At 46.6% G+C, this 27,750-nt stretch overlaps 2 protein-coding genes across 3 annotated transcripts; both read left to right on the top strand.

The window, feature by feature from the left end:
* SLC35C1 (solute carrier family 35 member C1) lies at positions 1–4,520 on the top strand. The gene is made up of 2 exons (XM_054827069.1): positions 1–645; positions 2,461–4,520. Exons 1-2 carry the CDS (start codon positions 102–104, stop codon positions 3,018–3,020), a joined length of 1,104 nt encoding a protein of 367 aa, XP_054683044.1. The 5' UTR covers positions 1–101; the 3' UTR covers positions 3,021–4,520.
* Positions 587–27,750, top strand: CRY2 (cryptochrome circadian regulator 2). 2 transcript variants are annotated; one of them, XM_054827067.1, is made up of 13 exons: positions 587–645; positions 2,461–2,517; positions 7,921–8,029; positions 11,555–11,697; positions 19,101–19,285; positions 20,607–20,695; positions 21,769–21,909; positions 22,399–22,710; positions 23,755–23,906; positions 24,047–24,249; positions 24,733–24,822; positions 25,315–25,456; positions 25,943–27,750. In XM_054827067.1, the coding sequence occupies exons 2-12, from the start codon at positions 2,510–2,512 to the stop codon at positions 25,452–25,454; spliced, it is 1,572 nt and encodes a 523-aa protein (XP_054683042.1). In that variant the 5' UTR covers positions 587–645; positions 2,461–2,509; the 3' UTR covers positions 25,455–25,456; positions 25,943–27,750. The 2 variants fall into 2 exon arrangements, with proteins under 2 accessions (XP_054683042.1, XP_054683041.1); XM_054827066.1 differs by lacking the exons at positions 587–645; positions 2,461–2,517 and adding an exon at positions 4,788–5,021.

The raw sequence follows: 27,750 nt of genomic DNA, 5'->3' as shown, positions 1-27,750 counted from the left end.
GGCCGGCGGCGGCGGGTGAGCGGTCGAGCGGGGCCGGTGGGGGAAGGAGGAGAGGGACCGGGCGGGGGCTGAGGGCCGTCGGCTGACAGCCCGCGCCCGCCATGACCAGGGCGCAGCTGACGCGGACGGGGATCCTGCGGATGGCGCTGGGCGGCGGGACCGCCGACCCGCTGCTGGCGGCGGAGGGCAGCGGCGGCCGGCGGGCGCCCTTCCTGCTACGGGCCCTGCGCATCGCCGTGGTGGTCTGCCTCTACTGGTTCACTTCCATCGCCATGGTCTTCCTCAACAAGTACCTGCTGGACAGCCCCTCGCTGCGCCTCGATGCCCCCCTCTTTGTCACCTTCTTCCAGTGTGCCCTGACAGCCGCCCTCTGCCTGGGCCTCAGCCTGGGGATGGCCTGTGGGCCCCCCTGCTCCAGCCTGCCCACCCTCCGCCTTGACCTCAAGGTGTCCCGCAGCGTCCTGCCCCTCTCCATCGTCTTCATTGGCATGGTCACCTCCAACAACCTCTGCCTCAAGTATGTCGGTGTGGCCTTCTACAATGTGGGGCGTTCCCTCACCACCGTCTTCAATGTGCTGCTCTCCTACCTGCTCCTCAAGCAGACCACCTCCCTCTACGCCCTCCTGGCCTGTGGAGTCATCATAGGTGAGGGGGAGAGGGAGAGGGCTGCACCCACCCCACAGCCAGCCCTATAAACTCAGAGAGCTGGAGATGGGGTGTCTTCCCCTCAGGAAGCCACCCTTACATGCATGGTGGCTCCCTGGTGAGGTAACTCGGGGCTTGTGCCTTGCTCTGCCTTGGGCAACCCACTTTGCCTGTCTGGAACATGTAGGTAACTTGTGAAGAAAGCAAATTGCTCTTACTTGACCATGGCTGTCTTTTTCCTTTGAGCACTAAAATCTACCTGCTCTCTAATGAAGTTTAACTTGCCTTACCTTTTTTTTTTTTTCCCCCATAAAGGCCATAAAACAGCAGGTGCCTTTCTCCCTCTTCTCACATGCTTGTTGATTATTAACTTTGGTAACAATAAGTATTTATGTCAGCACCATTGGGACCATACAATGGAACCAGCCAATTCAGACAGGCTGAATGGATGTGATGAAGGGTTAGCTGATGAAGCCAAGTGTAAAACACCACCAGAAGGTCTGGCTGTGTGGTTAGGACATAGGGCAGGGCATTGACTGGCTTAATGGGAATTGCTTACAAGTCTCTCATTCCAAAGGCATCGGTAATGCCAGAAGCTACCTACCTCCCACTGGAGGGCCATTTAGATGCCAAGGGTGGTGAAATGTTGACTTCAGTCTGGTTCCAGGTGGACATGTGTTCACTTCGGTGCTTAGACAAGTAGATGGATTTGGATGAAAGTGAGACAAGAGAATCTCCTCTCTATAGAAGAGGTGAACAGGAACAGAATTACTGTTTTTTCCACCCAAGTGATGCAAACAATTGCCTTCAGCTAGTCTTGTGTTCAGATATTGCCCAGGACTGTGGGATCTGCCAGCCTTACAGGGTTTCTCTAAGACTCTGTTCCCCTGGCACCATCTTCTTTTGTTATGGGAGTATTGCCTCTATGCCTGTAGCAGTGTAGCTGGGCATCCTCTGTAGCCTGACAATAAAGCCCTTCTTGCCTGTGTGTTGAACCCATTTGTATTTGGGCTTAATTTAAAGCACGTTAGCTGCTCTGCAGGCAACTTCCCAGATAGCCTCCAACATGAAGCAGCTAATGGAGAGGCAGTGCAGTGCTCCTTCAGTAGCTCATCTACCATTTTGTTTTGCTTATGAGCTGGATGGGGAGAGATCTTCCCCTCTGCCCTGGAGATGCAAAGCCTGTAGCTCCTGTTCTGGAGATGGTTTTGGCTGCCTTTGCATTGCCCATCAAAGAAGTTCAACATGTTGAATATACTGCACTCAGTTTCTGCCTTGTGATTATTTTTTTATCAAGCTTCTTAATATTACATCCATGTGTTCACTATCTTTCCATCTTCTTTTCTGACCTATCTTTCCCTTCCTGTTAATAGTGCAGCAAAGCCTGTGAGGCCTTTTGGTTTTTTTAAACATTGAGGAATATTTATTACTACCTGTGTGTCAGTTGGCTGCCTTTTCAATTAAAAAAAAAAAATCATATGATCTCCTTCTGAAAATGACCTATATACAAAGAGTAGCTTTAACTTCATGGCTTTTTGGAATAATAGTTTCTAAACTCATGCTGCCTGCTCAGTTTGGGAATCACTCCTCTGAGACTGAATGATACCACAGTAAACTACTTGCACTCCCAAAATAAATCTTCCCAGGACACTAGCCATGATGCTTTGTGGGTTACTTAATAGAAAGGGGAAGCCCTTAAGCCTGTCTCCACTTGTGGTTGTGGTTGTTCAGTATAAGGTAGATGATGAATTGCTGACTGTATGTTTTGAGTCCTTCAGCAGTTGTTCAGATAATGTCTGATTTGTTTGGTTGCAGGTGGTTTCTGGCTGGGTGTTGACCAGGAAGGAGCAGAAGGCACTCTGTCATGGACAGGTATATTCTTTGGGATCTTAGCAAGTCTGTGTGTCTCGCTCAATGCCATCTACACCAAGAAGGTGCTGCCTGTGGTGGATGGTAGCATCTGGCGCCTGACTTTCTACAACAACGTCAATGCTTGCGTCCTGTTCTTCCCCCTCATGATACTGATGGGCGAGTTCCGCACCCTCTACCAGTTCGACAAGCTGGGGAGCCCCAGTTTTTGGGGCATGATGACCCTGGGGGGAGTGTTTGGCTTTGCCATTGGGTATGTGGCTGGACTTCAGATTAAGTTCACTAGCCCGCTCACCCACAACGTGTCTGGGACAGCCAAGGCCTGTGCTCAAACGGTGCTGGCTGTTATCTACTTTGAGGAGACAAAGAGCTTCTTGTGGTGGACGAGTAACTTGATGGTTCTGGGGGGTTCCTTTGCCTACACATGGGTGAAAGGGCTGGAAATGAGAAAGGTACAAGAGGATCCTAATGTCAAAAACAGCGAAAGAAACGAGACTGGTGTGTAGGCAGCTCCTGCACCTCTGTTTCTGTGCCTGGGGGGGTTAACCTTTGGTGCTCTTTTCCTCCTGGGGAGAAGAGCAGCAGGGAGCAGGAAAAAAATTGACCTGCAAAGTGTATGGGGAACTGTGTGAGGAACCAGAGCCAAAGACCTGACTGGATCATGTTTTATCCATGGGATCCTGTATTGGAGTTGGGGAGAGCATGTGTTGTAGAAAGCAATCAAGGTTTTTTGTGATTGTTTTTTTAAAATGGATGTTGCTATTGACCTGATCTGGGCAATTTGCATCTCTGGGAGGGTGGGCTCATAGTGGACAAAGACCGGGATGGGAGCTTTGTGTAGTTAGGGATCTAGAATTAACTAAATGAATGCAGTCTGAAGTTAAAAATCTTGAACCTCTGCTTAGGGAAGAGGCAGGTAGCCAGGATGTTGGGGATAGACTCCAGGAAAGTGTTCTGCTGTAAAAGGATTGGCAACAGCTGTTCTTCCTGTTGCCCCATTCAATGCAAGGGACGGTGAAATTCTCTCCCTTCTGTTTCTGTACAAGCCTGAGCAGCAGCAGTGCCTCCAAATCTCCTTTCCAAAGAGTCAGTATCACATCCTGCTGAGGTCTTCTGTATTTCTCTCCACCTCGTTTCTTAGTTCAGAAAATCATGCTAAGAATTGGGAATGAAATGTCTCATTCCTCTGCAACTTCCCTCATTCCCCCCATGAGGGGAAGCATGCTTTCTCAAGTGGCCTTTCTTGGGGAGGAGTGAGCTTGGCCTCTGCCTCTTTCAGCAACAGGCGGGAGAGGAAAAGTTACTCTGAAGCACTTGCTCCTGAAGGGTGGAGATCCCAGTTCATGGGGTTCACAACACTTGTCCTCTTTACCTTTTGGATCTCCTCTGGCATTTGCAGTTTGTCTTTTGGCTTATTCCTTTTAAACACAACCCCTCCCCCCTACCATGGCCAGCTCAGTGAATCCTTCACCCCCCCAAAAATCCTAGTTTTGCTCAGCTGTGTCAATCCCTTTACTTTTGAAACTTGCTGCTGAACACTTAGTTCTGTAGAAATCTCTGCCCCTCCACCTGGTCTCATGCAAGTGCCACCTGAGTTTGCTCTACAGCTGTGACTTCTGATCCCAGGTGTCAACAGCAACATCCTATAGTCAGCTGTGATGTCGCACCAGCTTTCTAAACCCCTAGCCCCTTGATATTTAAAGAGTTTATTTGAAGAGGGATGCTGGGCAGTTGATGTGACTGTTTCCTACCTTGCCCTGTGGATCATGTGTGATGTACCATGCCCCGTGTGTGGTGTCTGCCCACTCCTACAGAAGGATGCTTCATTTCTGCCCAGCATATGTTCCTATCTAATTTTGGGGGGCTCCTGCTCCAGGTTTCATGACCACAGGTACCTTCTTTTTGGTGCAGGGTGCCATTTGGGGTCCTTGAGTATATATATATTTTTTTTTTTTTAGGGGAACTGATATTTTTAATGTTGCATGTACTGACTTGTAACGGCCTAAACCTGCTGAATAAAGTCGGGGGTCGCTCTCTGGGTCTGATGAGGGGTGGGAGCGGCGCTTGCAGCGTGTATCGCCATGGATGGGGGGGGCGTGGGGAGGGACCGGCGACACCCCCCCCCCGCACCTAACTCCGGGGGCGGGGCCGCTAGGGGGCGGCAGAGCGTCTTTAGAGCTCCGCCCCCCGCGCGCCGCCCGGTATGGTCCCGCCGCGCTGATTGGCTGTCGCCGCGCCCGCGGCGACAGCCAATCAGCGCGGCGGGGCGGGACCATACCGGGCGGCGCGCGGGGGCAGCGGTAGCAGTTGGCGGCGGCGATGGCGGCGGCCGCCCCGGGCCCGGCTCCGGCTCTTTGCCGCTCGGTGCATTGGTTCCGCCGCGGGCTGCGTCTGCACGACAACCCGGCTTTGCAGGAAGCGCTGCGAGACGCCACTTCTCTTCGTTGCATCTATATCCTGGACCCTTGGTTCGCTGCTTCCTCTGCTGTGGGGATCAACCGCTGGCGGTAAGTGGAGGCGCCGGGCTCTCAGGCCGCGGGTGGGCCTAACGGGAACCGGGCAGACTTCGGGACGCGGCGGGACCGGAGGTGGGGAGGGTTTCCGCGGTAGCTGGAGGGCTTTAGGTGTCGAGGCTGGGCCGTGCCGGTCAGGCCGCCACAGCAGCGGGAGCAGCACACGCTGCCTTGTCCGGCCCGGTGCCCGTATTGCTCCCTCCGGTCCTCTCCGTGCTGGAGAGAGGTTGCCTTCCGCGATTGGCCTCGCCACGGTTTTCGCAGCGGTATTGCCTGATTGTGTGGGAGGGTGCCTTCAACTTTATGTAATGTCATTAGACTTTCTCCTTACAAGCTGGGCCAATGTACGAGAGCAGCAACCGATGGAGGTTTCGCTTTAGGAAACGCTTTTTTCCTGAATTCAGAGGCAAACGCATAGAGAACCCTGAGCTGCGTGTCCGCACCACGCCTTCCCCTGCCCTTCGGCTGCCGAGTGCGCGTAGGCATGTGCGCACGCCTGCCTTTTTCCCACCCCCACCCCCCAAATTTTTAGGGGAATATGCTTTGGCTGCTGCTAGGAGGGTGGAGATGAAGCTGTTTGGGCTCTATCTGCAAATGGGAAAATGTATAGAGAGTGAGTCATGTCTGGGCAGAGAGCAAGACCTTATGTACCTGTACCCAGTAACATTACATAATGCTGTTGTGTCAGGTCTTGGCTGCCTAAACATTTGGAAACCAAACCCAGGTAGGGATTCTCCTCTGCAAGACTCCCCTGCATGCAAACAAAGCAAATCTCCCCCTGCAGTACCCTATCAAGGGGATTCTGGACAGGACAGCCACCTGGCTAAAAATCCTTTTAGGTGCTCTTTAAAATGTCACGTGGCTGTGCCTTAGGGAAACTGTAGTTGTAACTGATTGCCTCTGCTGTGCACCTTAGCTTCATCTTAGAGGAATGGGATAGTGTGGACAATGTCTAAGCATTTCTAGAACCCACCACGGAGGATGGCTTGCACGTTGTAAATGTGCAGAAATGACCACAACGTGGATGTTCAAATTACAGAAAATTGTGGATTTTGTTACTGCTTAATATCCTGGGAGCCTGAAGTGATCTTGCCATAGACCAGACTTGCTACAGACAACAGCAGATAAATGCCTTTCACGTGCTGCTGTTGTTGCTAACTGTCCTCATTTGGAAGAACCGAAGCAGTGCCCCCAAAAGATTAATTCCTGATCCATTTAATCCTTGTTTATTTCCACCAACATTGCGGAGGGAGGGAAGCAGGTAGTGATTTTATGTTGTAGTCATGAAATATATCAGCAGGTGAAGTTTTAAAAAATCATGTTTTCTTGGAGGTGTTTACCTACTGCAGATGTCAGAAATTAGCACCACTCGCTATCAGGCAAAAATGTATTAGCAAATTACTTTTATTTACTGGAGTTTCATTGGTTCCCATTGGGATACTTGTCTTTGTTTTGCTTTTTTTTTATGCAGTTGCTTTTATTTAGAGTTCTGTGTTCCAAAAGCAAATGTTTGTGTTTACCTAGCTCCCAGAAATGTATCAGATTGAAAATCCCTTATTATTTAACTGCACAGCATGTGTAAGCCATATAGGACTAACTCTTGTTTAATTTTTAGAACACATTGGAAAATTGATATTTCTATTTAATAGATGGGAAGTGGGCTAGGGATAGGGGAGTGGTTTCTTTTGGCTGCCCAGATCTGCTTTTGGGTCTTCTGTACTGTGATACTGTGCCCTTCTTTCCATGAACCCCGAGTCCCTTTCTCCCTCAGGAAGTGCAGAGGAAGCTTGATCTATCTCAAAGCTTCCAGTTAGCATTATGGGCAGTGCAGTTGAGGAGGGAGGAAGTACCCAGTTTGCAGAGCAATTGTAGCTTAGCTTTCCTATTAGCTGTGTGTGGCCTTAAGGGAGCTGATGCAGATACTCATGTCTTTTAGGTCACGCTGCAGAGTGGGCATGTAGGGGAATGAGGGAGAGGTAGAGGCAGGCAGGCTCGCTTACAAAGGGTTGCGAGTTTGCCAGCAGTGCCATGTGCTGTCGCAGAGATTAAACTTTTAAAGCCGGTGTCTTTTGCAGAGTTAGGCAAAACAAAGTCAAGTTACATTGTAGATGAGGTGACTTGCGGCTGTGAAAGCAAAGGTGATTCATTTCATGTTTTATAGCATAGTGGGGGATCAGTAAGTCACACCATTAAATGCAAAGAGCACTTAAGTGCTTTTTTACAGTTTTGGGGTATGAAGGAATAGATTAACATCTTGGCATGCTCTCGTCTTCGTGGTGGAAGATAAATTGCAGTTCCATTTGCAACTATTCCAGCTATAGATAATTGTTGCCTTGGGAGGTCTTGCTGCTCAGTCTGTTGCTCCTGATGAGCTAGGAGTGCAAATTTCTCTGCTGTGACATTGCCTGTCTGTAGCCAAAACTGTAAAACTTGCACAGTTCTTGTAATAATTCATTACTTTCCTTGGAGTAGTGTATCGACATCTGTCTACTTCATATGCAAAACCCCTCTTGCCCCAGAACCCATGAAAGACTATACTGTTGGGAATTACATGGTTTATGCTTTTCTCCACGTCGTAATGTGGAGAGAGTAGCTGGCGGGGGGGGGTGCTGCCAGCTCTGAGACAGAACATGGGAAGGGGGTTGCAGGAAGAAGAAAATCCTGGAAACCTCTTGCATCTGGACAAGCAGAACAGGCATATGACTGGCTGGGAGCTGGCTGGAGCAGTTGGTAGACAGACCAGAGATCAATATGAATTCTTGGGTTTTGTTTCTTCTCCTAACTTTCAGTTTGATTTTGTGATGCAGGTTTGCTGGAGTTCCATGCAAATTCTCCTTGTTGTCTTTTAGCCATAACTGGACTAACACTAACTGCTGTTGTTTCTTCTCTGCAGATTTCTGCTCCAGTCCTTGGAAGATCTGGACAACAGTTTAAGGAAACTCAACTCTCGATTGTTTGTTGTGCGAGGGCAGCCAACAGATGTCTTCCCAAGGCTCTTTAAAGTAAGAGAACAAAGTAATTTTCTGGAACATAGTGAAGAAAAACTGATATCCCAGTGCTATCCTTGTTTTCACTCACTAATGACTTGCTAGTTGTTGGAGATCCCCTCAGCTTCTCTTAAACTATAACTAATTCTTCACTATAACTCTTCTCTTTAACTAACTTTATCCATAAGGGCCAGCTTGGAAGCCAGATATGCTCTTGAACTCAAACTTGCAAAGAAATTTAGTAGTAGGGTGTAATGTAGTACCAGGATGCTTGAGCTTCTCTTTTTGGATGGTGGTCTTTGCCTTTGTTTCTGTGAGTTGGGTCTCATAGGGTTGCGCTGTAACACACTGACTCCTCTGTGCTGAAAGCTTCTTCCCTACTGGCCATTTTCTTCCTGCAGCTTTTACTCGGGCAGACTGCTATGTCCATACACCTTTACAGACAACTGAAAAAGCATATTGATCTGTATGTGAATTGCAAATAGGGCTTTGTCTTAAAATTTCAAAATTCAGAAGCTTTTCTGTTAGCTGACCTTCCTTTTCTTCTGTTCAAGGCTGCATCTCAGTCAGCTCAGCAGCAGAATACAGCTTGGGTCCAAGCTTCCTGCTGATGTACCATTTACGGTGGTGAAATATGCAGTGACCTTGGTGGCTGATAATGGATTAGTGGAATATATTTCTAAAGTGATATGTCAGTGCTGTGGCTGTGGGAGAGACAGGGCTGGCAAGAGCATCTCCTTGAATATCAAGGTTCCTCAAGCAGTATCATTCTTCTCTGTCCTGCTCTAAGATTGTATTTCCTGTTGCCTTTGAAGCTTTTTGGCGGTGTCTTTGCTTGAGTGGCAAAGCTAAAGGAAAAAAACATAGTTCACAATAGTCTTATGAGTTGGGTTTGTCATGTGAACTGTACCTTACATATGATAGAAGTAGTGTCCCCAAAGCCTGCTATAGACCAGCTACTGAGAAGGAGAGGTAAACTTGAATCTATATCCTCCTGCTGTAAGTGGTTCTGATGTGTATTTTCTGGAGGAGAGCAGTACTGGGGAGGGGAATCAGACTACGCAGGTCAGAAGGGGCACTGATATTTATTTTGGCTTCTGCATGTTAACACATGACAAACTATGTGCTGCTTTTGGCCTTTTCAGAGTCTGGGTTATTTTTATCTTTTGATCTGCAAATAAGTTGTGGCTAGTAGTAGTCCATCCTCTCCTCACTTTAGTTCAAGTTATTCACAAGATAATTAAAACTTGGTTGGAGAAAAACACTTGCTTTGGTCAACAAACAAAAAGTATTTGGCAGAGTTTGGGGTTTGGAGAGATGGTTGTGGAATCAGCCAGATTTTTGCTTTTTTGCTGCAGTCTGTTTTGCCTGGGCAGGTGAATTGATGAATATCTTAGATCTGCTGTAACAGAGCTCAAACGAATGCGAGGGGGCGGTTTATGCTATTATTTGGTAAATATATGGCTTTCATGGGAATTCAGGCCTCTCCAGAGCTGCTGCACTGAACACTGAATTAGCAGCAACTCATGCTTTGCTGTCAGCTGCTGTGGAGAGGAGAGTTATGTCACATGTAGTAATGCAACACTTAGACCTAATATAATTTCTGCTCTTGCTGCCAGTAGCTGAGCTATCTTGTCGATAACAGTCACTGGAAAGGCACTATTATGCATGGATATCGTGAGGAGAAGTGTACTTGTTAGCTTTGCGTTAACCTTTGCAGAGGTTTTTTGTCTTACAGATGTTTGTTCAGAGGAAGTAACTTTACCTCTTTGTCCACTGAAGCTTGCTCACAATCCCTTTGGTGTGGGGTTCTTTTCCCCTACAGTTTTGCTTTGCTATAGGCTAGATACTAAGAGACAAGTCAGTCACGACTTTTCTTTTGTATGTTGGCAGCAATTTATTGTCATACAGTTTACTGTTTTCTGGTTGGTTGTGCTCTGCTTCCTGTGTGCTACTGTAGCACATAGAGTGGTGGGCTTCTCAAAACTGTAGGAAATACCTGAATTTTAAGTTTTGTAGTCTTACTTAAAATCTCTGTTAGCCTTAAATGTTTTGTTGTTGGTTTGTTGGGGGTTTTTTTCTTTCTTTCAAGGCAGTAATGTATGTTTCTTCAAGACCAAAGTCATCTTTTCCAAGCCTTTCAGCTGATACAGTCTGTCTTAAAAAGAAAAGTTTAAAAGGAAGCTGTTAAATCACATAGGAGCAGGGCAGGTCCTGGCACTTGTCTGTTTGACCCTTACTCTGAGTTATGGATGCTGTCATGTTCTTATTTTGAAAAAGGAGTGGAGGACTTCTCTGAGATGTATATTCAATGGTATATATCTGTTTGAATTCTCTGTCCTTCCTAATACTGATTTTAGGATTTAATCTGAAAGTTTAGAAGAGAACGGGGCTTGTACAGTTGTTTTCTGCTTCTAAATTCCCTTCCCCATCTTTGGCATTATTTTTTAATGTTTTTTAGTGAACTAATCACATGTGTTCTTTGTCCTTTGTTTCTGGTTCCAAAGTGGAAAAAACCCTGTCCTGTATAGACAGAGGCGACTTAGACTGTCTCACTTGGAGAATGTGGTTCACATCTTAGTTGTGTGAGGCGGTTTTTAAGTGTCTCTATAGATTTCTGGCTGTGTTTGACTAAAGTGTTTGCTAAACAAATCTGCAGGCTGCTGCTCTGCTTGATGGATGTCTCGGGAGGGTCGCTGTGGAAACCATTAAACCTCTTCTCATAGGATTCATTTTCTGAGGAAAACTAGGCCATAGTCTTTGAGAGCAAACTGTGCTCTAGAAAAGCCTGGAAGAGGCTGAATGCTATTTCATAAGGCCTGTTCCATGTAATCTGTGAGGGATCTATTAAAGGTGTGAAGATACAGAATGGGTGCTCGGCTTGACTAGGGTAAAATAACTCCCCAAAGGCAGAACTTTAATTTAAATCTGAACTGCAGTATCATACTCTAGTGTGCTGACCAGAAACATTCACTCAGTTGCCATCCTTTGTCCTGCATTTCTCACTACCCTGTTTTTTGCTGTTTGGGTTTGACATTGGTCCTCTATTATGCGATGGCTTTAAAGAGACATTGGAAAAAAAAAAATTAGAGTGCATTGTTTTTACTTAATGATAGTCTCCACATAAAAATATGGGGGTTTTGAATGGAACTTATATTGAAAGAGTTCTCTGAAATGTTTTCTCTGCAAATGCTGGAACAGGATGGTAGGGTTACTTTTGGACAGCACGTGCAACAAAAGGTGTTGTTAGGCTTGGGGACTGAGCTGTAACCTAAGAACATTAGTAGATAAGAACTGAAACCTTCTCTTGCATGTTTTAAACCTAACATTTAGGAATTTGCATAGTAGATGCAGTGTTTGCTAGAGCTGATGAAATTGTTGATTCTTTGGTTATCATGACTCCAGACTGCTGTTTCTCACAGGAATACTCTAAGTTTCCAGGACTTAACATTGGCCAGGAATTCTGACATCCTCATTCATAATTGTGCTGGTTAGAAAGAGTCTTCTGTTTGACAGCTGTGTGTATTGTTTTTCTTGCAGGAATGGGGAGTCACTCGTCTCACCTTTGAATACGACTCAGAGCCATTTGGTAAGGAGAGAGACGCAGCTATCATCAAACTGGCCAAGGAGGCTGGTGTGGAGGTGGTGATAGAGAACTCCCACACCCTCTATGACCTGGACAGGTACGGGGAGAGCAAGGGCAGAGGTGCTGCCTGGGCTAGGCTGGGATTGTCATGTCTGGGAAGGCTTCAGTCTCCTCTGTTACGTTGATTGCTATATGTTGATCGCTGTGATCCTGTGTGAGCCTAGAAGGTGTCAACAGGATTACTCTGCGCACTCACACTTTTGATTAGAGCACGTCAAAGTGCTGACAGTGACGTGAATGTACAGAAAGGTGTTGCCTCAAGCTTATTAAACTTTGTGCTCGACAGTCATTTAAGTTGCTCATCTGTGTCCTATTGATTGCTCTCCTTGAGCATGTCCTCACTGTGTGGACTGCTTTTTTTGCTTCATTGTAATAAAGACAGTTGAGCTGTTGTCTCAAACAGGTTATGAAGGCAGGGCTTTTAACTGATGGATGTGCCAGGACAGCTGGAAGAAGTAAAACAAGGTAGATTGGGGCAAACTTACCTTATTCTAAAACCTGAATGTCTTGTCTTTGTTGTGTATTTGCTGTGGGGGAGCCTTGCCTTTATGTTGAGTTTTATATACTTATATATGTAATCTCCATATATATATATATGATCTCCTTAAACAGTGGAGACAGTCTTTCAGCTAAGACTCTAAGGTATGCTTGACTTCAATCATGTTTCAATACTATTCTTACAGGTGGCTTGCTTTTTTTTTGCCTTTTTTTTTTTTTTTAATAGAGTCATAGAATGGTTTGGGTTGGAACGGACCTTAAAGATCATCTAGTTCCAACCCCCAATGGAATGTATGACTTGTGCTAGTAATAATGAATGTAGGTTTCCTCCTGTAAATCTTTAGCATCCATAATTTCCTATGGGAAGAAGCTTTACAGTTTAGTACATGCTGTATGGAAATGTTTGTCTTTGGAGTGAGGGGGATTCTTCTTGAACCTGTCTCATAAGCAGACAGTGCTTTCTAATTTTTGCATTAGCAGAGACCATCAATGCTTATTATATCCTCACCCCTTCAATGTCAATGCCCCTCACATCCTTCCTCATGTCATCTTTGTCTTTTCCAAGGTGGAGAGTCCTAGTTTACTTAAGTTTTCAGGTGGAATCTGTTCCATATATCTTCTAAGTTTTGTCACCTTTCTTTATACTTCTGGGTGTTTCTAGAGATGGACAGCAGTGGGGAAAACTAGCTAATGTTCAAAATGTAGGACTGACGTGGATGTGTATAGTGCTATAATGTTTCCTGTCTTCTAATAGTTGCTAGCATTCTTTTTGCTTTTTCTGAGTGCCGCTAAACACTGATCTGATGTCTTGGGGCTTCCTTCCAGAATGGTCATAGCTATTTGAGAGGCTGTTACTATCTAAGTAAGTTTAAGATTAAGATTGCATTGCCATGGATATGGAGAAACAATATGACCAACGTTGCATTTCATCTGATATTTTTTGTCAGCTGGTCATGTGCTGTATGGGGAAATTTTTTAATTGCCTTTCATTTTTAGCTATCCCAGATAGCTTCTTGCGTCAGTAAACTTTATCATCATGCTCTTTTTTTTGTCCCTTCCCAGGTATTTTATGAATAATGTTGCACAGCACAAGCCTTAGCTCAGCTCTGTGTAGGATTTCTCCCTCTGTTGGAAAAATGGATTCCTACTCTGTACGGTATCTCAAAGAATTTTCTGCCTGCAGGGACCTCTTCCTTTATCTCAATTTATCTTGGTTTCTTTTAAAAATTTTCAGTGAATGATCTAGTTGGATGGCTTCTGAAAAATCCAGGTAGAGTACATCAACTGAATCTCCCTTGCCCCAAGCTCCAATGTCACTAACAGATTTTGAGGCACAACTTCCCTTAACCAAGGCCAAATTAACCCTCCAGCATATTGCATATGCCCATGCATTCACGGATTCCATTAGTATTTTCTACCCATCTGCCTAATGCACATATCAGACTCTATTCTGTCATCCCTCTGATGCCCTTGAAATGCTTTTTAAATCTGCAGTCATATTTGCCTTTTTTATTTTCTTTATAGTATTTGTACAGTTTTAAGGCAAGTGTTACCTGCAGCAGCTATTAGTTTGGGTATTTCTTGATGTCCTTTACAACTCCTGGGTGTATCCTTGCTGGTCCTGGAATGCTGTTGCTGTTCAAGCATAGCTTTATTTTGTGGCATTTCTTCCTGACCTCCAAGTCTGTGACGTCCTCTGATATATTTCCTTAAAGGGATTCAGAGTGGCAACCTCCCCGAATACCTCCATAGTGAATACATGTGCAAAAAAAAATGCATGGTTTTTTGCTGTGGTGTTACAGTCTCTGCTTTTTTTATTACTTGATCACCTCTTGGCCCTATAAATATCCTGCAGTGTCTGTAAAGGGATTTTTAATTTTTTTTTACACTAATTATGCTTTTTTTAAAAAGGTTTCTCAAACTGTCATTTGGGTAGGGAGGTGCAAGGAGGCTGCTTTTGTGGCTTTTAATTTAACCTACCAGTTTGGGTTTTTTCTATCTTTATTTGACCTTCATTTTTCTGAAGGATTTTCCCTTCAATTATTTTTGATGATGCTATTCTTTAATTCTTTTGACTTATGTGATCTTTCTGAAATCTCTTTTGATGGGTTGTGTGCATTTGTTGAATTTTTCCCCAACGCCATCTTCAGATCATCTCAGTGTTGCCTGTTGGTGTTTTACATCTCAGCTTGTTCTTTTTGCTTAGCATGCTTCCTTACTTTTATGCAGTTCTCTTCTTGAAATAAAAGCTATCATGGTATTGTTGCACCTGGAAGGATGTTAAATTGATGCATGCCAAAGTCACGGTTAGAGCAGGCAAGTGATAACTAATGTTTTCAGCTATCCCTTAGCACTGCCTAAGACTAAATCATGAATTGCCATTCCTTGTGGGTTCGTGATTATTTGTTCCATGTAGCAGTCATTTATGGCAACTAGAAAATTGGTTTTTGGCAAGCAGCAGGGTGTGACAGCTACCCAGTCTGTGTGGAGGCAGTTGAAGTCTCCAGTTACTCTGACATTTCCTGGTTCTTGGCATCTCTGAGATTTCTCAGCAGGTGGTAATACAGTTTTAATATTGTATTTCTCCTGGAAGCCTCTCTCAGAGTATATTGCTTTCCAGTCGTGTTAACCAGTCTTTTAACTCATGGTATGTCTTGTCCCTCTGCTCAGCCTACTGTTTTGCCTGCATAATTAGTAACCTGGTGGTAGTGTCCTGTTTCTCGTCTTTCTTTAATCAAGTTTCTGATGAGATTGTCAGGCCTGGTTTTAAACAATTTAGGCTAATCTTTCACTTCTACATAAATGATTCCAGCAGTCCTTCTCTTGTTCCCTGCAGTGTATTCCTGGTACCACCACCACCACCTCCTTTTAAACGTTTACAAAGAGCCGGTTCAGTTAGCTTGTGAATTTGACTAGTTTTACCCAGTAGGAAGATTACAATATGCTCCTTGTTGGCATTGCCAGCAATAGCTGTGTGATTATCAGAGCATCTTTCCCCTCCTCTCCTCCACAACAAGGAGAGGGCTATAGAAAATCAGCATCAGTGCTGGAAAATACTCCTAAGAAAATCTAGGAATTCCTAGTCAAGATTAGTGATGTTCGGATTGTAGAAGTCAGAAAAGATAATCTCTTGGGTATCAGCTTAGACTACTCAAAGCCTTTACTTGACAATTATTCTGTCTGACAACTTCCAGCTGACAGGTTGTTTTGTCCCTTCTCTGGATCCGCCTGTTTTCTCCTCCTTAGGATCTAAATCCTCTGTAGTCTGCTTGCTGACGGTCAGCACTGTGGTTTCCATAATCCTGGGCAGGCCTGGGTTATTCAGGGGGAGTGGTTTAGGTCAGAAAAGAATACTGTGAGCTTGTATGTTTGTAGCATGCATTAGGAGCAGCTTTTCCTCAAATATGCTAGTCTAAGGCTGAAATGATAGTTAAATGCATTTTAATAGGAGCATGTACTAACTTAAAGGAACCAAGCGCTGGGGAAGTGTGCATACCTTGGTGGTTCTGCAGTTCATAATTACATTACACCAAAAAAGTGATTTATTTCCATGTAAGAAGGTTAAGTCAAACTTCTGCCTGCCATATCTTGTTATCCTCGTCTGTCTTGCATGGTGCTCTGGTGTCCGGTGTTTTCCCATTGTGCCGACACTTAGCCTGTCATCAAGTAAGTCACTTTTTCATCAAGTAAGTCACTTTTCCATCTTTCATCTGCTCATGTGTGTGACTGCAGAAGTTGAATTGTTTGTCCTTTGTCCAGTTTCTGTTGTGTGGCATATCTGTTGGTTATCTCTCCATCTCCTCTTTGAATCTATAGAAATACCCCTTGTCTTATGTACACATAGCCATACATGACTTCTGGAGCGAGGATTTAAATCAGAGCAATTGCATAAGCTGGTGAGGCTAACTAAATAGTCTGTGTGAATTGGTAGCGGGGTGAGTTGTTGAGCAGCCTGCTTGCTGAATGCTGGCAGCCAGCTCTTCCTCACGCGAGGAAGCAGTGGGGAGCACGCTCAGTCCTTTGCCAGAACCGGGCCCTGTCATTTGCAAGCAAGCTGAGGTGCCAGGTTTTTGAGGTGAGCAGCTTTCCCTAGCCCGGTAGCCATCCTGCTGGGGCACTGCTGTGGAGATGTCAGAAGCTGACACCTGTGAGGGTGTGCATTTGAAGTCTGCAGACACTGCTGTCACAGGTGACTGACTGTAGGATACCTTATAATCCTAGCGGTGCCAGAATTATGTTTGGTCGGGTTTTGGTTGCCTGCTTTCTTAAGGTAAAGTGTGACTGACAGTAAAAAAGACCCTCATAACTTCTGGCATCAAGGTACTACTGTCAGATAGTGCTTGGCAGTATATTGCTAGTCTTGTAGCACAGCCGTTTTTGTGTGCGCTCGCTAACACCAGAAAGGTTAGGTTTTGTATGACGAATACAGTGATTCTGCTCTTCTCTGTTCCATTTCAAGCAAACTAGAAAAATAACTGCCACGTGTAGTCTGTGAGTTGTGTTGGGGGGGACAGATGAAATGGGGGAGTATTAAATCCTGAGGAGGGTCCTCTCTTTTTCTGTCATTGGCGAAAGTCCTGTGAGATTGTACTGCCTGGGTTAGAAGGACAGTAGGAGGAAGGAAAGGACTCCTGCTTTTGGGGGGGCTTCCTGTACAAATCTTTGTACAGAAAGCTGAACAATACCTGCAGTACCCAGTAGGTATCATATAATATCCAATATTGTACAATACCAAATATTTGATACTTCTTTTCATGGCAACATTGTGAAAGGTTCAAATTTTGTTGCATAACGCCAGTGTCAGGTGCTGTGAAATGTGCAACTTGTCCTAGTGCTATCTCTTAAAGACTTGTGTCCCAGATCCAGTAACTGTCTGTTTAGGAATTTAGGAGCTGTACTAGGTAACTTCACTCATATTCACATTCTTGAGGATGTCAAATACAGACACCTGCAAGTCACAGCGATTTGCTCCAAGTAGCTGTCTGTTCCCAAAAGCTTTAGCTGTGGATGTGGGACATGGTATATAATAGCATGGATCTCAGACTGAGCTGCAGCCTGGGCGAAACTGTGGAAGAGGACTGAAAAAAGAGGCATTGTTCAAGAAGTAGCTTCCCCGCCCCCATCGGAGGCACCTTAGGGCAAACACGGTGCTGCTTTGTCACGTTTTCACTTCCGAGCTCTGAACTGCTCTGGAAACAAGGGAGCCTCGCCAGTGCTGTCACTGGAAATGCCTCGCTTCTCTTCCAGCCACAGAGCTGATTTTCTGGGGATCTCTGTGAACTCAGGGTCTTGTTTGGGGGCCCCAGTGCTCAGAGCAAGCCACAGAGAAGATTGTGGTGGGTAGTATCCATCAGAGTTGATAATCTCTTACTATCTCTGGGGTGGTATGCAGAGACAGCTGGCTGAAAAGTGTGTGAGGAGGAGCAGAGGAGATGCTCTCTGGTATGAAGGTACAGGACAGAGTATGTTGTCCGTAAGGCTCCCCTCAATACACCTGCTTGAAGGGGTGGCAGAGAGCAGTGTGCCCATGCTGTGATGATGTTTATAGCCTCACACTAAAAACGTACAGTGTTTTGCACTCTCTGCACATCCTGATTGCCCTCCGTCCTCTGTTCCGTTCATTAGTGTCTTTTTCGCCCACTGTTTACGACTTATAAGCACAAAACCGGGAGGAAACTGCAGGAGGCTTCATTTTTTATCTTTGCAACTGTGCCGCCTGTTCTCAGGGCTCCCCTTCCCTCGGCTGGCAGCGTGTAGGAGGCCCGGGCTCCAGCTCCGCGCCTGGCCTAGGTGGAGGCGGCCGCAGCGGGAGGCGCGGCGCGGGCCCGGCTTCCCACGTTGCCGCCGCTCAGCAGCGCGGGAAGCTGGGTCACCGCGGAGCACACGTGAGGAAGGGCTCAGGGCTGGGGAAGGCCCTGGGGCCGGCATGTCGCTCCTCCTCGCTACACGTGCGGCTTCGGGGGGAAGGGAAGGCACATGGCGTCTGCCGAAACGCTCGGCTTTAAGCCCGGCCCCTTGCATAAGCTGTTGACTGTAACGGGTGGGGAAGGCTGCTCTGCTGCAGCTCCTGTGTGAGCTGTGGGGTTGGCTGCCTCAACTTTATGTAATGCTGGCGATCCCTGTGCTGTCTGCTTTGCTGTTAACTCCTTCCTCTCCCTGCTGGAGAGGGGGTTAAAAAAAGGCATCTTTCACCCTGGGGAAGCTTTCCCTGCCCAGGGGACTTCTCAAAGCTTTCTGTCCTGGGAAAAATAAGACTGCATGGTCCTAGCAGGCTGTGGATGCTTAGTGAAGTAGACGAATGGGGAACTGTGACTCTCTTTTCTGTAGCCTGAGCTGACACAGGTGAATAGCGTGAGACAGGGCTGCTCGTGACCTTATGGTGTGGGGGAGGACAGTGATTTCTCTAATCAGGGGAGAGAGAAATGACGCAAACTGGGATTTGTCTCATCTGGGATGGGTGGAGGAGGGGTCACTAACAGGCTGGGACTTTTTCTGTCAGATGGGGAGGAAGTAAGGCCAGAATCAGGTTAGGATATTGCAAGGTGTCAGGGGAACAGATGCAGGTCTGGGGTTTGCCATCTTGGGGAGACAGAAAGGCAGTAATCAGATTGCTGTTTCATACAGGGGTCTGATGAGGGGCTCTGGGAGAGAGATGTGATGCTAAGCCTGATTCAGCTGGAGCTGGTTTGGTTTTTTTTTTTCCCATGGAGGTGAATTTGTGTGTGGAGTTTTGTTTTCTGGTGTATTTGGGGGTTTTGCTTGTTGGTTTTTAATATCCCTTTGAGGGATGCAGCAAGTGGAAGTTAGGTCTATAAGGATTTCTGTATCCAAAGTGAAAGGCTATTGTGAGCAAAGATAGTGGGATGCAGTTTGGCTGTCATTTCCTTGTGTCTTCTGTGGTAGCGAGGCTGTATTGTTTCACCTTGCTTATTTTGTCTCCAGAATAATTGAGCTGAATGGCCACAAGCCACCCCTCACCTACAAGCGCTTCCAGGCCATCATTAGCCGCATGGAACTCCCAAAGAAGCCGGTGAGCACAGTAATGAGCCAGCAGATGGAGACGTGTAAAGTGGACATCCAGGAGAACCACGACGATGTGTATGGGGTCCCATCCCTGGAAGAGCTGGGTATGTGTCGAGGGTAAAGGCAAGGTTTAACTGCCAGCTGAAATGGGATATAGTGAAACTGTTTCTGATGGCTGGCATGTGCCCAGGACAACTCCAGTGTTCTCATCTGACCTGGGTTGCCTCTAGCCATAGAAGCAGCCTGATGTTTTCAGTGAGTGCTGGACCTCGTGGAAACAGATCGCTGTCCCTTGCACTACTGTCGACACACAGCATCCACTTTAGCATTGCTCTGAAACATTTTGCGTCTGTCCTTATGTTCTCTGCTATACTGAGCATGTAACCACTGTATCAGTGTCTCATGTCCTCGCCAGCTGCTTTCCTCCTACTGCCATCTCCAACACATTGTGTAACAGACCTGAAGAGGTAAACTAACTGTGTACCAGGCTCAGATCATTTCATTCACCAATTTGGGAGCTTAGCAAGACACAAGATATTACAGAAGTTTCTTTCGCTCATCTTGCTATGCCTTGTGGTCCTGTATTTTTCTTGGAGAAGGAGGGTAACTAGAGAGCTGAGGCATGAGGAATGCAATGCCTACATCAGGGAAGTGAATCTAAATGCAAGGGAAGAAAGGATTAATGCAGAATACTGTCTGCGTGTGCGTGACTGGAGGCTCCGTACCAGCTTTATAGGAGTATCACCTTGTACCTTAAGGTGCAGCTTCAGCAGTCATGTAAAAGTGGGGGACTTCACAACAGGAGTATCCTAAGGGTTGCAGCCCTGGGTAGATCTGCTTCCTTTATTGTCTGGCCTAATACAAGACTGCCTGCAACCTTACACTGCTCTGCTTGCTGCCAGGGGAGGCTCCTCTCTCAGCCTAGAGCAGTGTAGGGTAACTGCCTTTTTACTTCCCATTTTGCATCAGTTCTTCATCACTAATTCAGTGCCTTCCCCAGCACTAGCTTTCAGCAGAATAGGAGCCCCACCAGGAGCAGCCAGGCTATCTAGTGAGCTGCCAGTGTCCATGGCAAGGTATTTTATAAGGCAGAGCAGTGGAGCAGATGTTCCTTTGCCAGCTGCTCTGGCCTTTGGAGCGGAGCCCTATGGATAGTGTTGACACAAAAGAGAGAGTGCTGGGTTATGAGCAATGGGAAAAGTCCCCAGACAGCTGCCTGAAGCATTGCAGGGAGAGGCCCTTGTAGTGCAGAGTCATGAGGCTCTCCCCATGTTCCATGATTTGCCTGCTGTAGAAGGACTAGAGCAGCAAGTAAGTCACGTTAGGCAACTGCAGTACGTAGTGTCTTGCTGTTATTAATGCTTAATCCCATCTATACCCTTTGTCGAGGTGTGGTTTCAAATCTTACAAAGTTTTTTCCCTCAGGCTTTCCTACGGATGGTCTTGCCCCTGCAGTTTGGCAAGGAGGTGAGACGGAAGCTTTGGCACGGCTGGATAAACACTTGGAAAGAAAGGTAATCCCTGTTATTTAAGTGGCGATTCCTGCAGGCTGTGCCACCAAGCGATTCCTGCAGGCTGTGCCACCAAACGAAAAATGTTGAGCATTGGCCATTGCCCTGTTTCCCTGCTCTTCCTAGCGATGGTCACAGCATTCATCTCTGGCAGGCGTGCTTGCTATTGTACTCCTGTGATCTTGGGTTGTGCGTGGAGCAGGGAGCTCCTGGGCTTCCTCAAACCCAAAGTAGTAGAGCAGTGTATTAATTATGCTGCTGTTTTGAAGTACCTAGGATTCTTTTGGTTTTACCCCTCCCATTTCCTTTAGAGGAGTGCAAACTTGAAAACTCCCCTTTAAGTTGCTCAGTCCCTGCCTACACACTGCACACCATCTCCTTTGTCTTTATCTGAGGTATTAGTGTGAGTATATGCTTGTAAAAGAATGCCTTCCCCTTGTACATCGGCCTGTTAATATGTTGTCTCACTGGCTGGCATTCCTTTAGCCCCTTACTGAAACACCCAAATTTCTTCTAGGGGGCATGTGTTCTTTATTACAGTGCACAAGGCAAATAATTTCAAAGTAATGCAAGGTGACCCAGCTGCAGAGACATGACTCAATTTTAAACCGTTTGTATCCTTTTAATGCTGGATGGCCTGGTGGCAGATGTAAGGATCAAAGCATAAATTCTTGTGCTGAAGGGGGAATAAACTGTCAACATAACGCTCCACAAAAAGGTCTGAATATCTCCAAATTTTCTTGTTCAGTGTCTGAAATGAGATAAGACATACCTGGACATAAACAGTGACGTTAGCCTATGTCCCTCGTAGTTCTTGGGGTTATTAGCTCCTGCATGCAAAGCAAATTTAGTCCTTTTCTTGTCCAAAATGACTAAGTGATTTAAATCCTGGAGTAAAGGTTTTGCATTTCTTGAATGAAGTGTGAGGGTTGGGATTGCTCCAATGGTGGTTGGAAGTGAATAGAAGACTGTGCTGACAGACCTGAGTAGCTTCGCCACCTGCACAGAGGTCTGTCCTTAGTAGTGTCCCTCAAAGTTGGGAGGTTTTTTGGCTCATTTCTCCTGAATATGTCTAGGCATGGGTTGCAAATTACGAAAGACCAAGGATGAACGCCAATTCATTGCTGGCCAGCCCTACAGGACTCAGTCCCTACCTGCGTTTTGGCTGCTTGTCCTGCCGTTTGTTTTACTATCGTCTCTGGGAGCTGTATAAGAAGGTAAGACAAAAGGTTCCTCTGGAAAGTGGGCTAGTTTTGAGCATAGCACGATGCTGGTTTCCAGACAGTGTGCCAGAACAGCTGCAAAAGTTACCGTTGCCTTTGGCTGTTGGGCTAAGCTTGTTACTACTGCAGAAGAGGCTCTTGGGTGAGCAGAGGTGATTCTCCTGTATATAGTCAAGCAGACCTTAAATCTGCTGAAACCCTGTTCTTCAGCATGGACTTGTGTGTCATGAGCTGTGTAGAGCTTTTTTCCTGTTAGTTGTGGGTCGTTCAAGTCTCTTGTCAGTATACTGAGTGAGCTAAAAGCAGCACTCTAACTTTACCATGTGGGGTTTCTGGTAAACGATGATCTGGAATGGAGCTCCTTTGTGGGGCTTGTCAGTAACTGACTTGGGAATTGTGTATAAACACATGGGTGGCGTACAGTTCAGCTTAGTGAAGCCAGTCCTCCCCTGCTTGTGAATACCCTTGTTCCCTTCTCCACAGGTGAAGCGGAACAGCACACCCCCCCTCTCTCTGTACGGACAGCTTCTGTGGCGGGAGTTTTTCTACACAGCAGCCACAAACAACCCAAAGTTTGATCGCATGGAGGGGAACCCCATCTGCATCCAGATCCCCTGGGACAGGAACCCTGAAGCTTTGGCCAAGTGGGCAGAGGGCAAGACAGGCTTCCCTTGGATCGATGCAATCATGACCCAGCTGAGGCAGGAAGGTTGGATCCACCATCTGGCCAGGCATGCGGTGGCCTGCTTCCTGACCAGGGGCGACCTCTGGATCAGCTGGGAGTCAGGAGTCAGGGTGAGTCTGGCATGTCCAGAGGCTTGCAGGAGGCCATAAGGAAAACAAAGTCTCCCTGGCACTCGCTGCAAGGATGGGCACACAGGTATGGCTTTTGCTTCGCATGTACAAGTTGCCTGGAAGAGAGGATTTGCTTAGCAGGCTCTTGGCCTGCCAACAGCCTGACTTCATTCTGCCTTCTGTCGTGAGGCTCTGACAGTATCGAGAGTCTCCAGTAATCGTAACTAAACGTTAGTGGGACCCACCAGTAAATATGAACTGAAGTTTTGGGGGCTTTTTTTTTTAAAGTTCTCTCAGTCCATCCGTTTTCTTTGCAAGTTCAATGTCACTTTATAACCGGACCTTTCTCCTCATTGTATAATCCATCACCATGCCGGTCAGGGAACGCTCCATGACTGTGAAATCTGAGTCTAGAGTCTCTCAAGGAAAGAGGTAAAAGACCCTCCTTTTGGGCCATTGGAAGGGACAGAGAGCTTGAACCTATCCAGTGTACGTACTACCCTACGCAAAAAGTGGAGGCAGGGGTGTCTTGTCACAAAGCAGAGCATAGCTGAAAGTTGGTGCTAAAAGCACAGTGCCTGTGCATGGATGTGAGCGAGTTACTGCTGAAACCTCTCTGCCTCTCAGTGTGCTCTGGGACCTTCAGAGGGGTTCTTCCTTCTTGCTTTGGTGCTTGTTCTTCTGCGCAGCATCTGCCTGCTTCCCAGGGTTGGTGCTTTGCACTTGTTACGCCTCCCAGGTTAGATCAATACCCAAGGCTTGCTGCAACACTAGGTAGTTATTTAGTGTGTAGCTGCATGAGAGATAAGACAGCACTTTATCAGCGTGAGCAGACAGCGTCTCTCGATGTGAAAGCATCAGGAAGTGAGATGTATTGACCAGCCAGCTGGCTTCAGCCAGCAGATTGCCTCTTTGCTGCTGCTCTGTTTCCTAGGAGCTGCTCTCCCAGCTCAGTGCCTGCCATTTGAAATAGCATCTTGGGTCCTTCCGCCACAATGTCCTGCCTGGGGAAGCTCTCACTGCCTTTTCCTCCAATTGCTGCAGGTATTTGATGAACTGTTGCTGGATGCAGATTTCAGTGTAAATGCAGGCAGCTGGATGTGGCTTTCGTGCAGTGCGTTCTTCCAGCAGTTCTTCCACTGTTACTGCCCCGTGGGCTTTGGACGTCGCACAGACCCCAGTGGTGATTATGTTAAGTGAGTGATGTGACTGGAGCTTCTTTCTTGCTTGTTCTACGGGCCTGAGTCATTCAGGTGCACGGCGCTTTCTGTGCATTGTGAACGCTGCAGTGCTGCACTTTAAGTGGTGTTTGTGCATCTTTTTACTTGTTTTGCAGGAGATATCTGCCTAAACTAAAGGGTTTCCCCTCGCGATATATCTACGAACCATGGAATGCCCCAGAGTCTGTACAGAAGGCAGCCAAGTGCATCATTGGAGTGGACTACCCCAAACCCATGGTGAACCATGCAGAGACCAGCCGACTGAACATTGAACGCATGAAGCAGATCTACCAGCAGCTGTCGCGCTACAGGGGGCTCTGTAAGTATCCACAATTGCAAAAGGGTGTGTCATTAATAGGAGATAGAATGGCAGGAGGAGGGGGTGATGATTTAAAATAGATAGCACTAGTGTCTCTGGCCAGTCCTTCCAAGAGGAAGCAGTCCCTGCCAAATCTGCTCAGTCGGTTTTCAGGGAGAGCTCCACAGAGCTCTTGGAGAGTAAGAGAGGGCTTTGATTAGTTTTGAGAGCTGGTGATGACATGGCACCATCCATATGCCACCAATTATCCATTCGTCACTTTGGAAAAAACATAGGCAGAGCATCCTAAATAAGTATGCTACTAGATCACGGTGTCTGTCTGTGGCCAGCACTGGGTTAGCGCAGCTCTGAACTCATCCTGCTCTGGGATATGGACATGCTGGTTGGTGATCACTAAGGTGTTTCCATGTGAAAAGCTTCTCCCGCCTCAAGTGTTGGGGTTGTTTTTTTTTTTTAAACTTTGATCCTCTTGCCTTTCTCTAGGTTTGCTGGCATCAGTCCCTTCATGTGTGGAAGATCTCAGCGGCCCAGTCACAGACTCAGCTTCAGGGCAGGGCTGCAGCACCAGTACAGGTCAGTTGGAGCTATTTGTGTGCTTCCGAGATAGTTTCACGTTGACTTAAAGGCTACAGGCACCTCTAATAAGAAGAGGGTGTGTAGCTAGGAAAACATAGATCACATTCACCTTCCTTTAGGCTTTCTTCAGAAGTCTCCAGTGAGCCGTCATTTCTAAAAGGGCTGAAGAAAAGGAGTTCATTAGAGTGAATCTTTCATTCCGTGTATGGGATCATATGCAGCCACTTAAGGGAGAGGTATAGATCCCTGTAGAGCTAATCAGGTATAATTAAGCTGTCCTCCATCAAAGGAGGATACTTTTGTGTTTGTTCTGGGGGACTTAAGTATTCTGTTTTTAACAAAATCTTTTCAAAAGTTTTCAAGGAGGCTGTGGTAACATCTCTGTGTGTGTGGGCACTGCATTCTCCTTTCTCCCAGCTCCGTGGCAGGTTAGGCTAGGGTGATCTAAAGGCAAGGGAGACCGTCACAATGACTCTTCTTCCTCTACAGTGATGAGGCTGTCGCAAGCAGACCAGGCTTCTCCAAAGCGCAAACACGAGGGAGGAGAAGAGCTGTGCACTGAAGAACTGTACAAACGAGCCAAAGTGACAGGCCTCCCCGCTCCAGAGATCCCTGGCAAGAGTTTATGATTGTGAGTAGCCCCTAGTGTGATCTGGCCTAAACTTCCTTCTTCTGGCACCTAGCAAGGCTCAATCTGATTTGCTCCCTGCATTTTAATGAACAAACTGGACTTGCTTGTGGAGGGAGATGGCTCCTAACTGTAATTCCGTAACCCTGTAATTTGGCAGTGGTCTGCCCTCTGGTTGTTTTGCTTTTGTTTGACAAGCTGTTAACTCAGTTGTCCAGCAGAGAGCAGTACCCTGTTGCTACAACAATCAGAACACAGTCGTTGATGGGTTTGCTCTAGTGAGGCTGCTTCTCCTTCCACAGAGTGGGTTTGCAGGCAGATTTGCAGATGTGGTGAGGGTACGGGCTAGAGGAGGGGAGCAAGCAGGTCCAGTCATCTGCCTTGAAATGCTCCAGATCCCAGGAGGGAAGGAGCTGGTTGCATGTTTTGCCAACTTTTCAGTATGAGGAGGAGCTCAAGGCAAATTCTGTCTTTTGCTTTCTCCTACAGCCAGCCACAGGCACCTTGCAAGTGAAGAGTGAGAGTGCTGAAGAGGTGACCAGAGAAGTAGGGACTGCTGCCACAGAGGGACTGGAACTTGTCATCTGCGACAGAAAATCTGGGGTCTCATATAAATGTGTAATTCCAATAGCTGCCACAAAAGGGCACTGCATTGCTTGTGCTTGGGAATATTTGGCTTTCTGGTCTCCAAAGAGCCATATATGTCTCTCCTCAGCCATGCCCAAAATCTGCCCACATTTAAGTGGGCAAGAGCCTCCTATCAACTCTATCTTGCTCACTCCTAGGTGTATCTTTCTTTTCTGACAATGGCTCAGCGTGTGTGACTTGATGCATTGATGTAGGGAGCAGCATCTGCGCATCTCAGAAATAGTGAATATCCTTTCTCATCACTAGTACTAGGCGGTGAGGTGCGGTGATTAATCCAAATTATAGTAGGAGTTGAGAAGGAAGCTGCTACAATGTCAAAAATAGAGTACCCATCCTGCAAGAGAACAGGAAAAACTCAGCGTTTCTTTCATTAGGCTAGACTGATGGGAATGTAAATACTTTGAGTAAATCAGGGTGGTACTCATGTGGGGTGGAAGCGAAATGAAGGAGAACTGTAGCACAGGAACAAAGAGATACAAACTGTACACTTGCAAGGCACTTAAAACTTGCCCTGCAGAAGAATCTCTCTGCTGCAAGGTGAGCCATAGTGCTGTTGCCTGGAACAGGCAGCTTCAGAGGGGGTTGGCATCTGGGCAGGAGGGAATCAGAGAGGGAGGAATTCTTCAGAGAATAAGATCATGCCTTGGTATGAGTAAAGCAGTCTCCCGGAAGCTTGCTGGCCCAAATAATAGGGGAGCTACACCTGACAGTATACTCATATACCTGTACCTCACACTCTGTACACTGCTCCTCCTTGCCATTTGCATTCACACTGGTGCTTTGTAGTCTAGCAGGACAATTGTGTAGCTCTCCTTGCTCTTAACCGTACACTCCTTGTCCTGGTCCTGTTATGTGTCATTTCAACACTGTGTTGGCAGAGCACCTCTGGTTGTCTTCCCACCTAAGAGGGCAAGGGAGGGTAGTACTGCAGAAGAGCCTCTCTCTGGCCGTTTTCAAGAGGGATTAGGTCAAGTAGCTAGTCTCATGCAATGGGCTGCTCTTGGCAAAGTTCTCATTTGCTGTCCGAAACCTTTCATCCCTGCCTGGCACAGATAGTGTGAGGCTATTTGTGAGTTTATGCAACTAACAGGAGTTGTCTCCTACTCTGACTGGGATAATCAGATTCAGTTTTAGAGCCCGTGTTTGAACCCAAAGCAACGGGACTGCGAATACAAACTGACTCAAATGTGTCTGGGATACCTGAAGTGGTTGAATTAGGTCTGTGAGTTAATTTATTGAATAGATGAATAACTTTCCTTCCCGGTCATCTCCCTGGGGCATTGGCCCTGGATTCCTTTTCCCAAGGGGAATCCATTGGGCAGACTGACCAACTAAACAAGAATCACTTTTCCTGCCCTTACTTTCTTAATGACTATTCCTAGAGTCTGCCTGGTGGATAACCCAGTAATCAGCAGGTTTTGTCTCCTTCAGTCTGCCCAGACCTTACTTCCCACTGTCTTGAGGGTGGAAAGGTATAAAGAAAAAGAGATCCTCCCCCCCATCTTCTGCTACAGAGAGAAGAAAGGGGAAAGACATGCACTTTGTACACTTAGGTTACAGAAATTGTGACTTCTGTCATTTGCAGAGTTTCATGCTTAGGCAATGGTCTGTAAATATGACTTTTTTATATATAAATGTCTTTAACCCTC

The sequence above is a fragment of the Grus americana genome, chromosome 5 (genome assembly GCF_028858705.1).
Source record: "Grus americana isolate bGruAme1 chromosome 5, bGruAme1.mat, whole genome shotgun sequence".
NCBI lineage: Eukaryota > Metazoa > Chordata > Aves > Gruiformes > Gruidae > Grus > Grus americana.
This window is presented reverse-complemented; position numbering and strand designations above follow the sequence as displayed.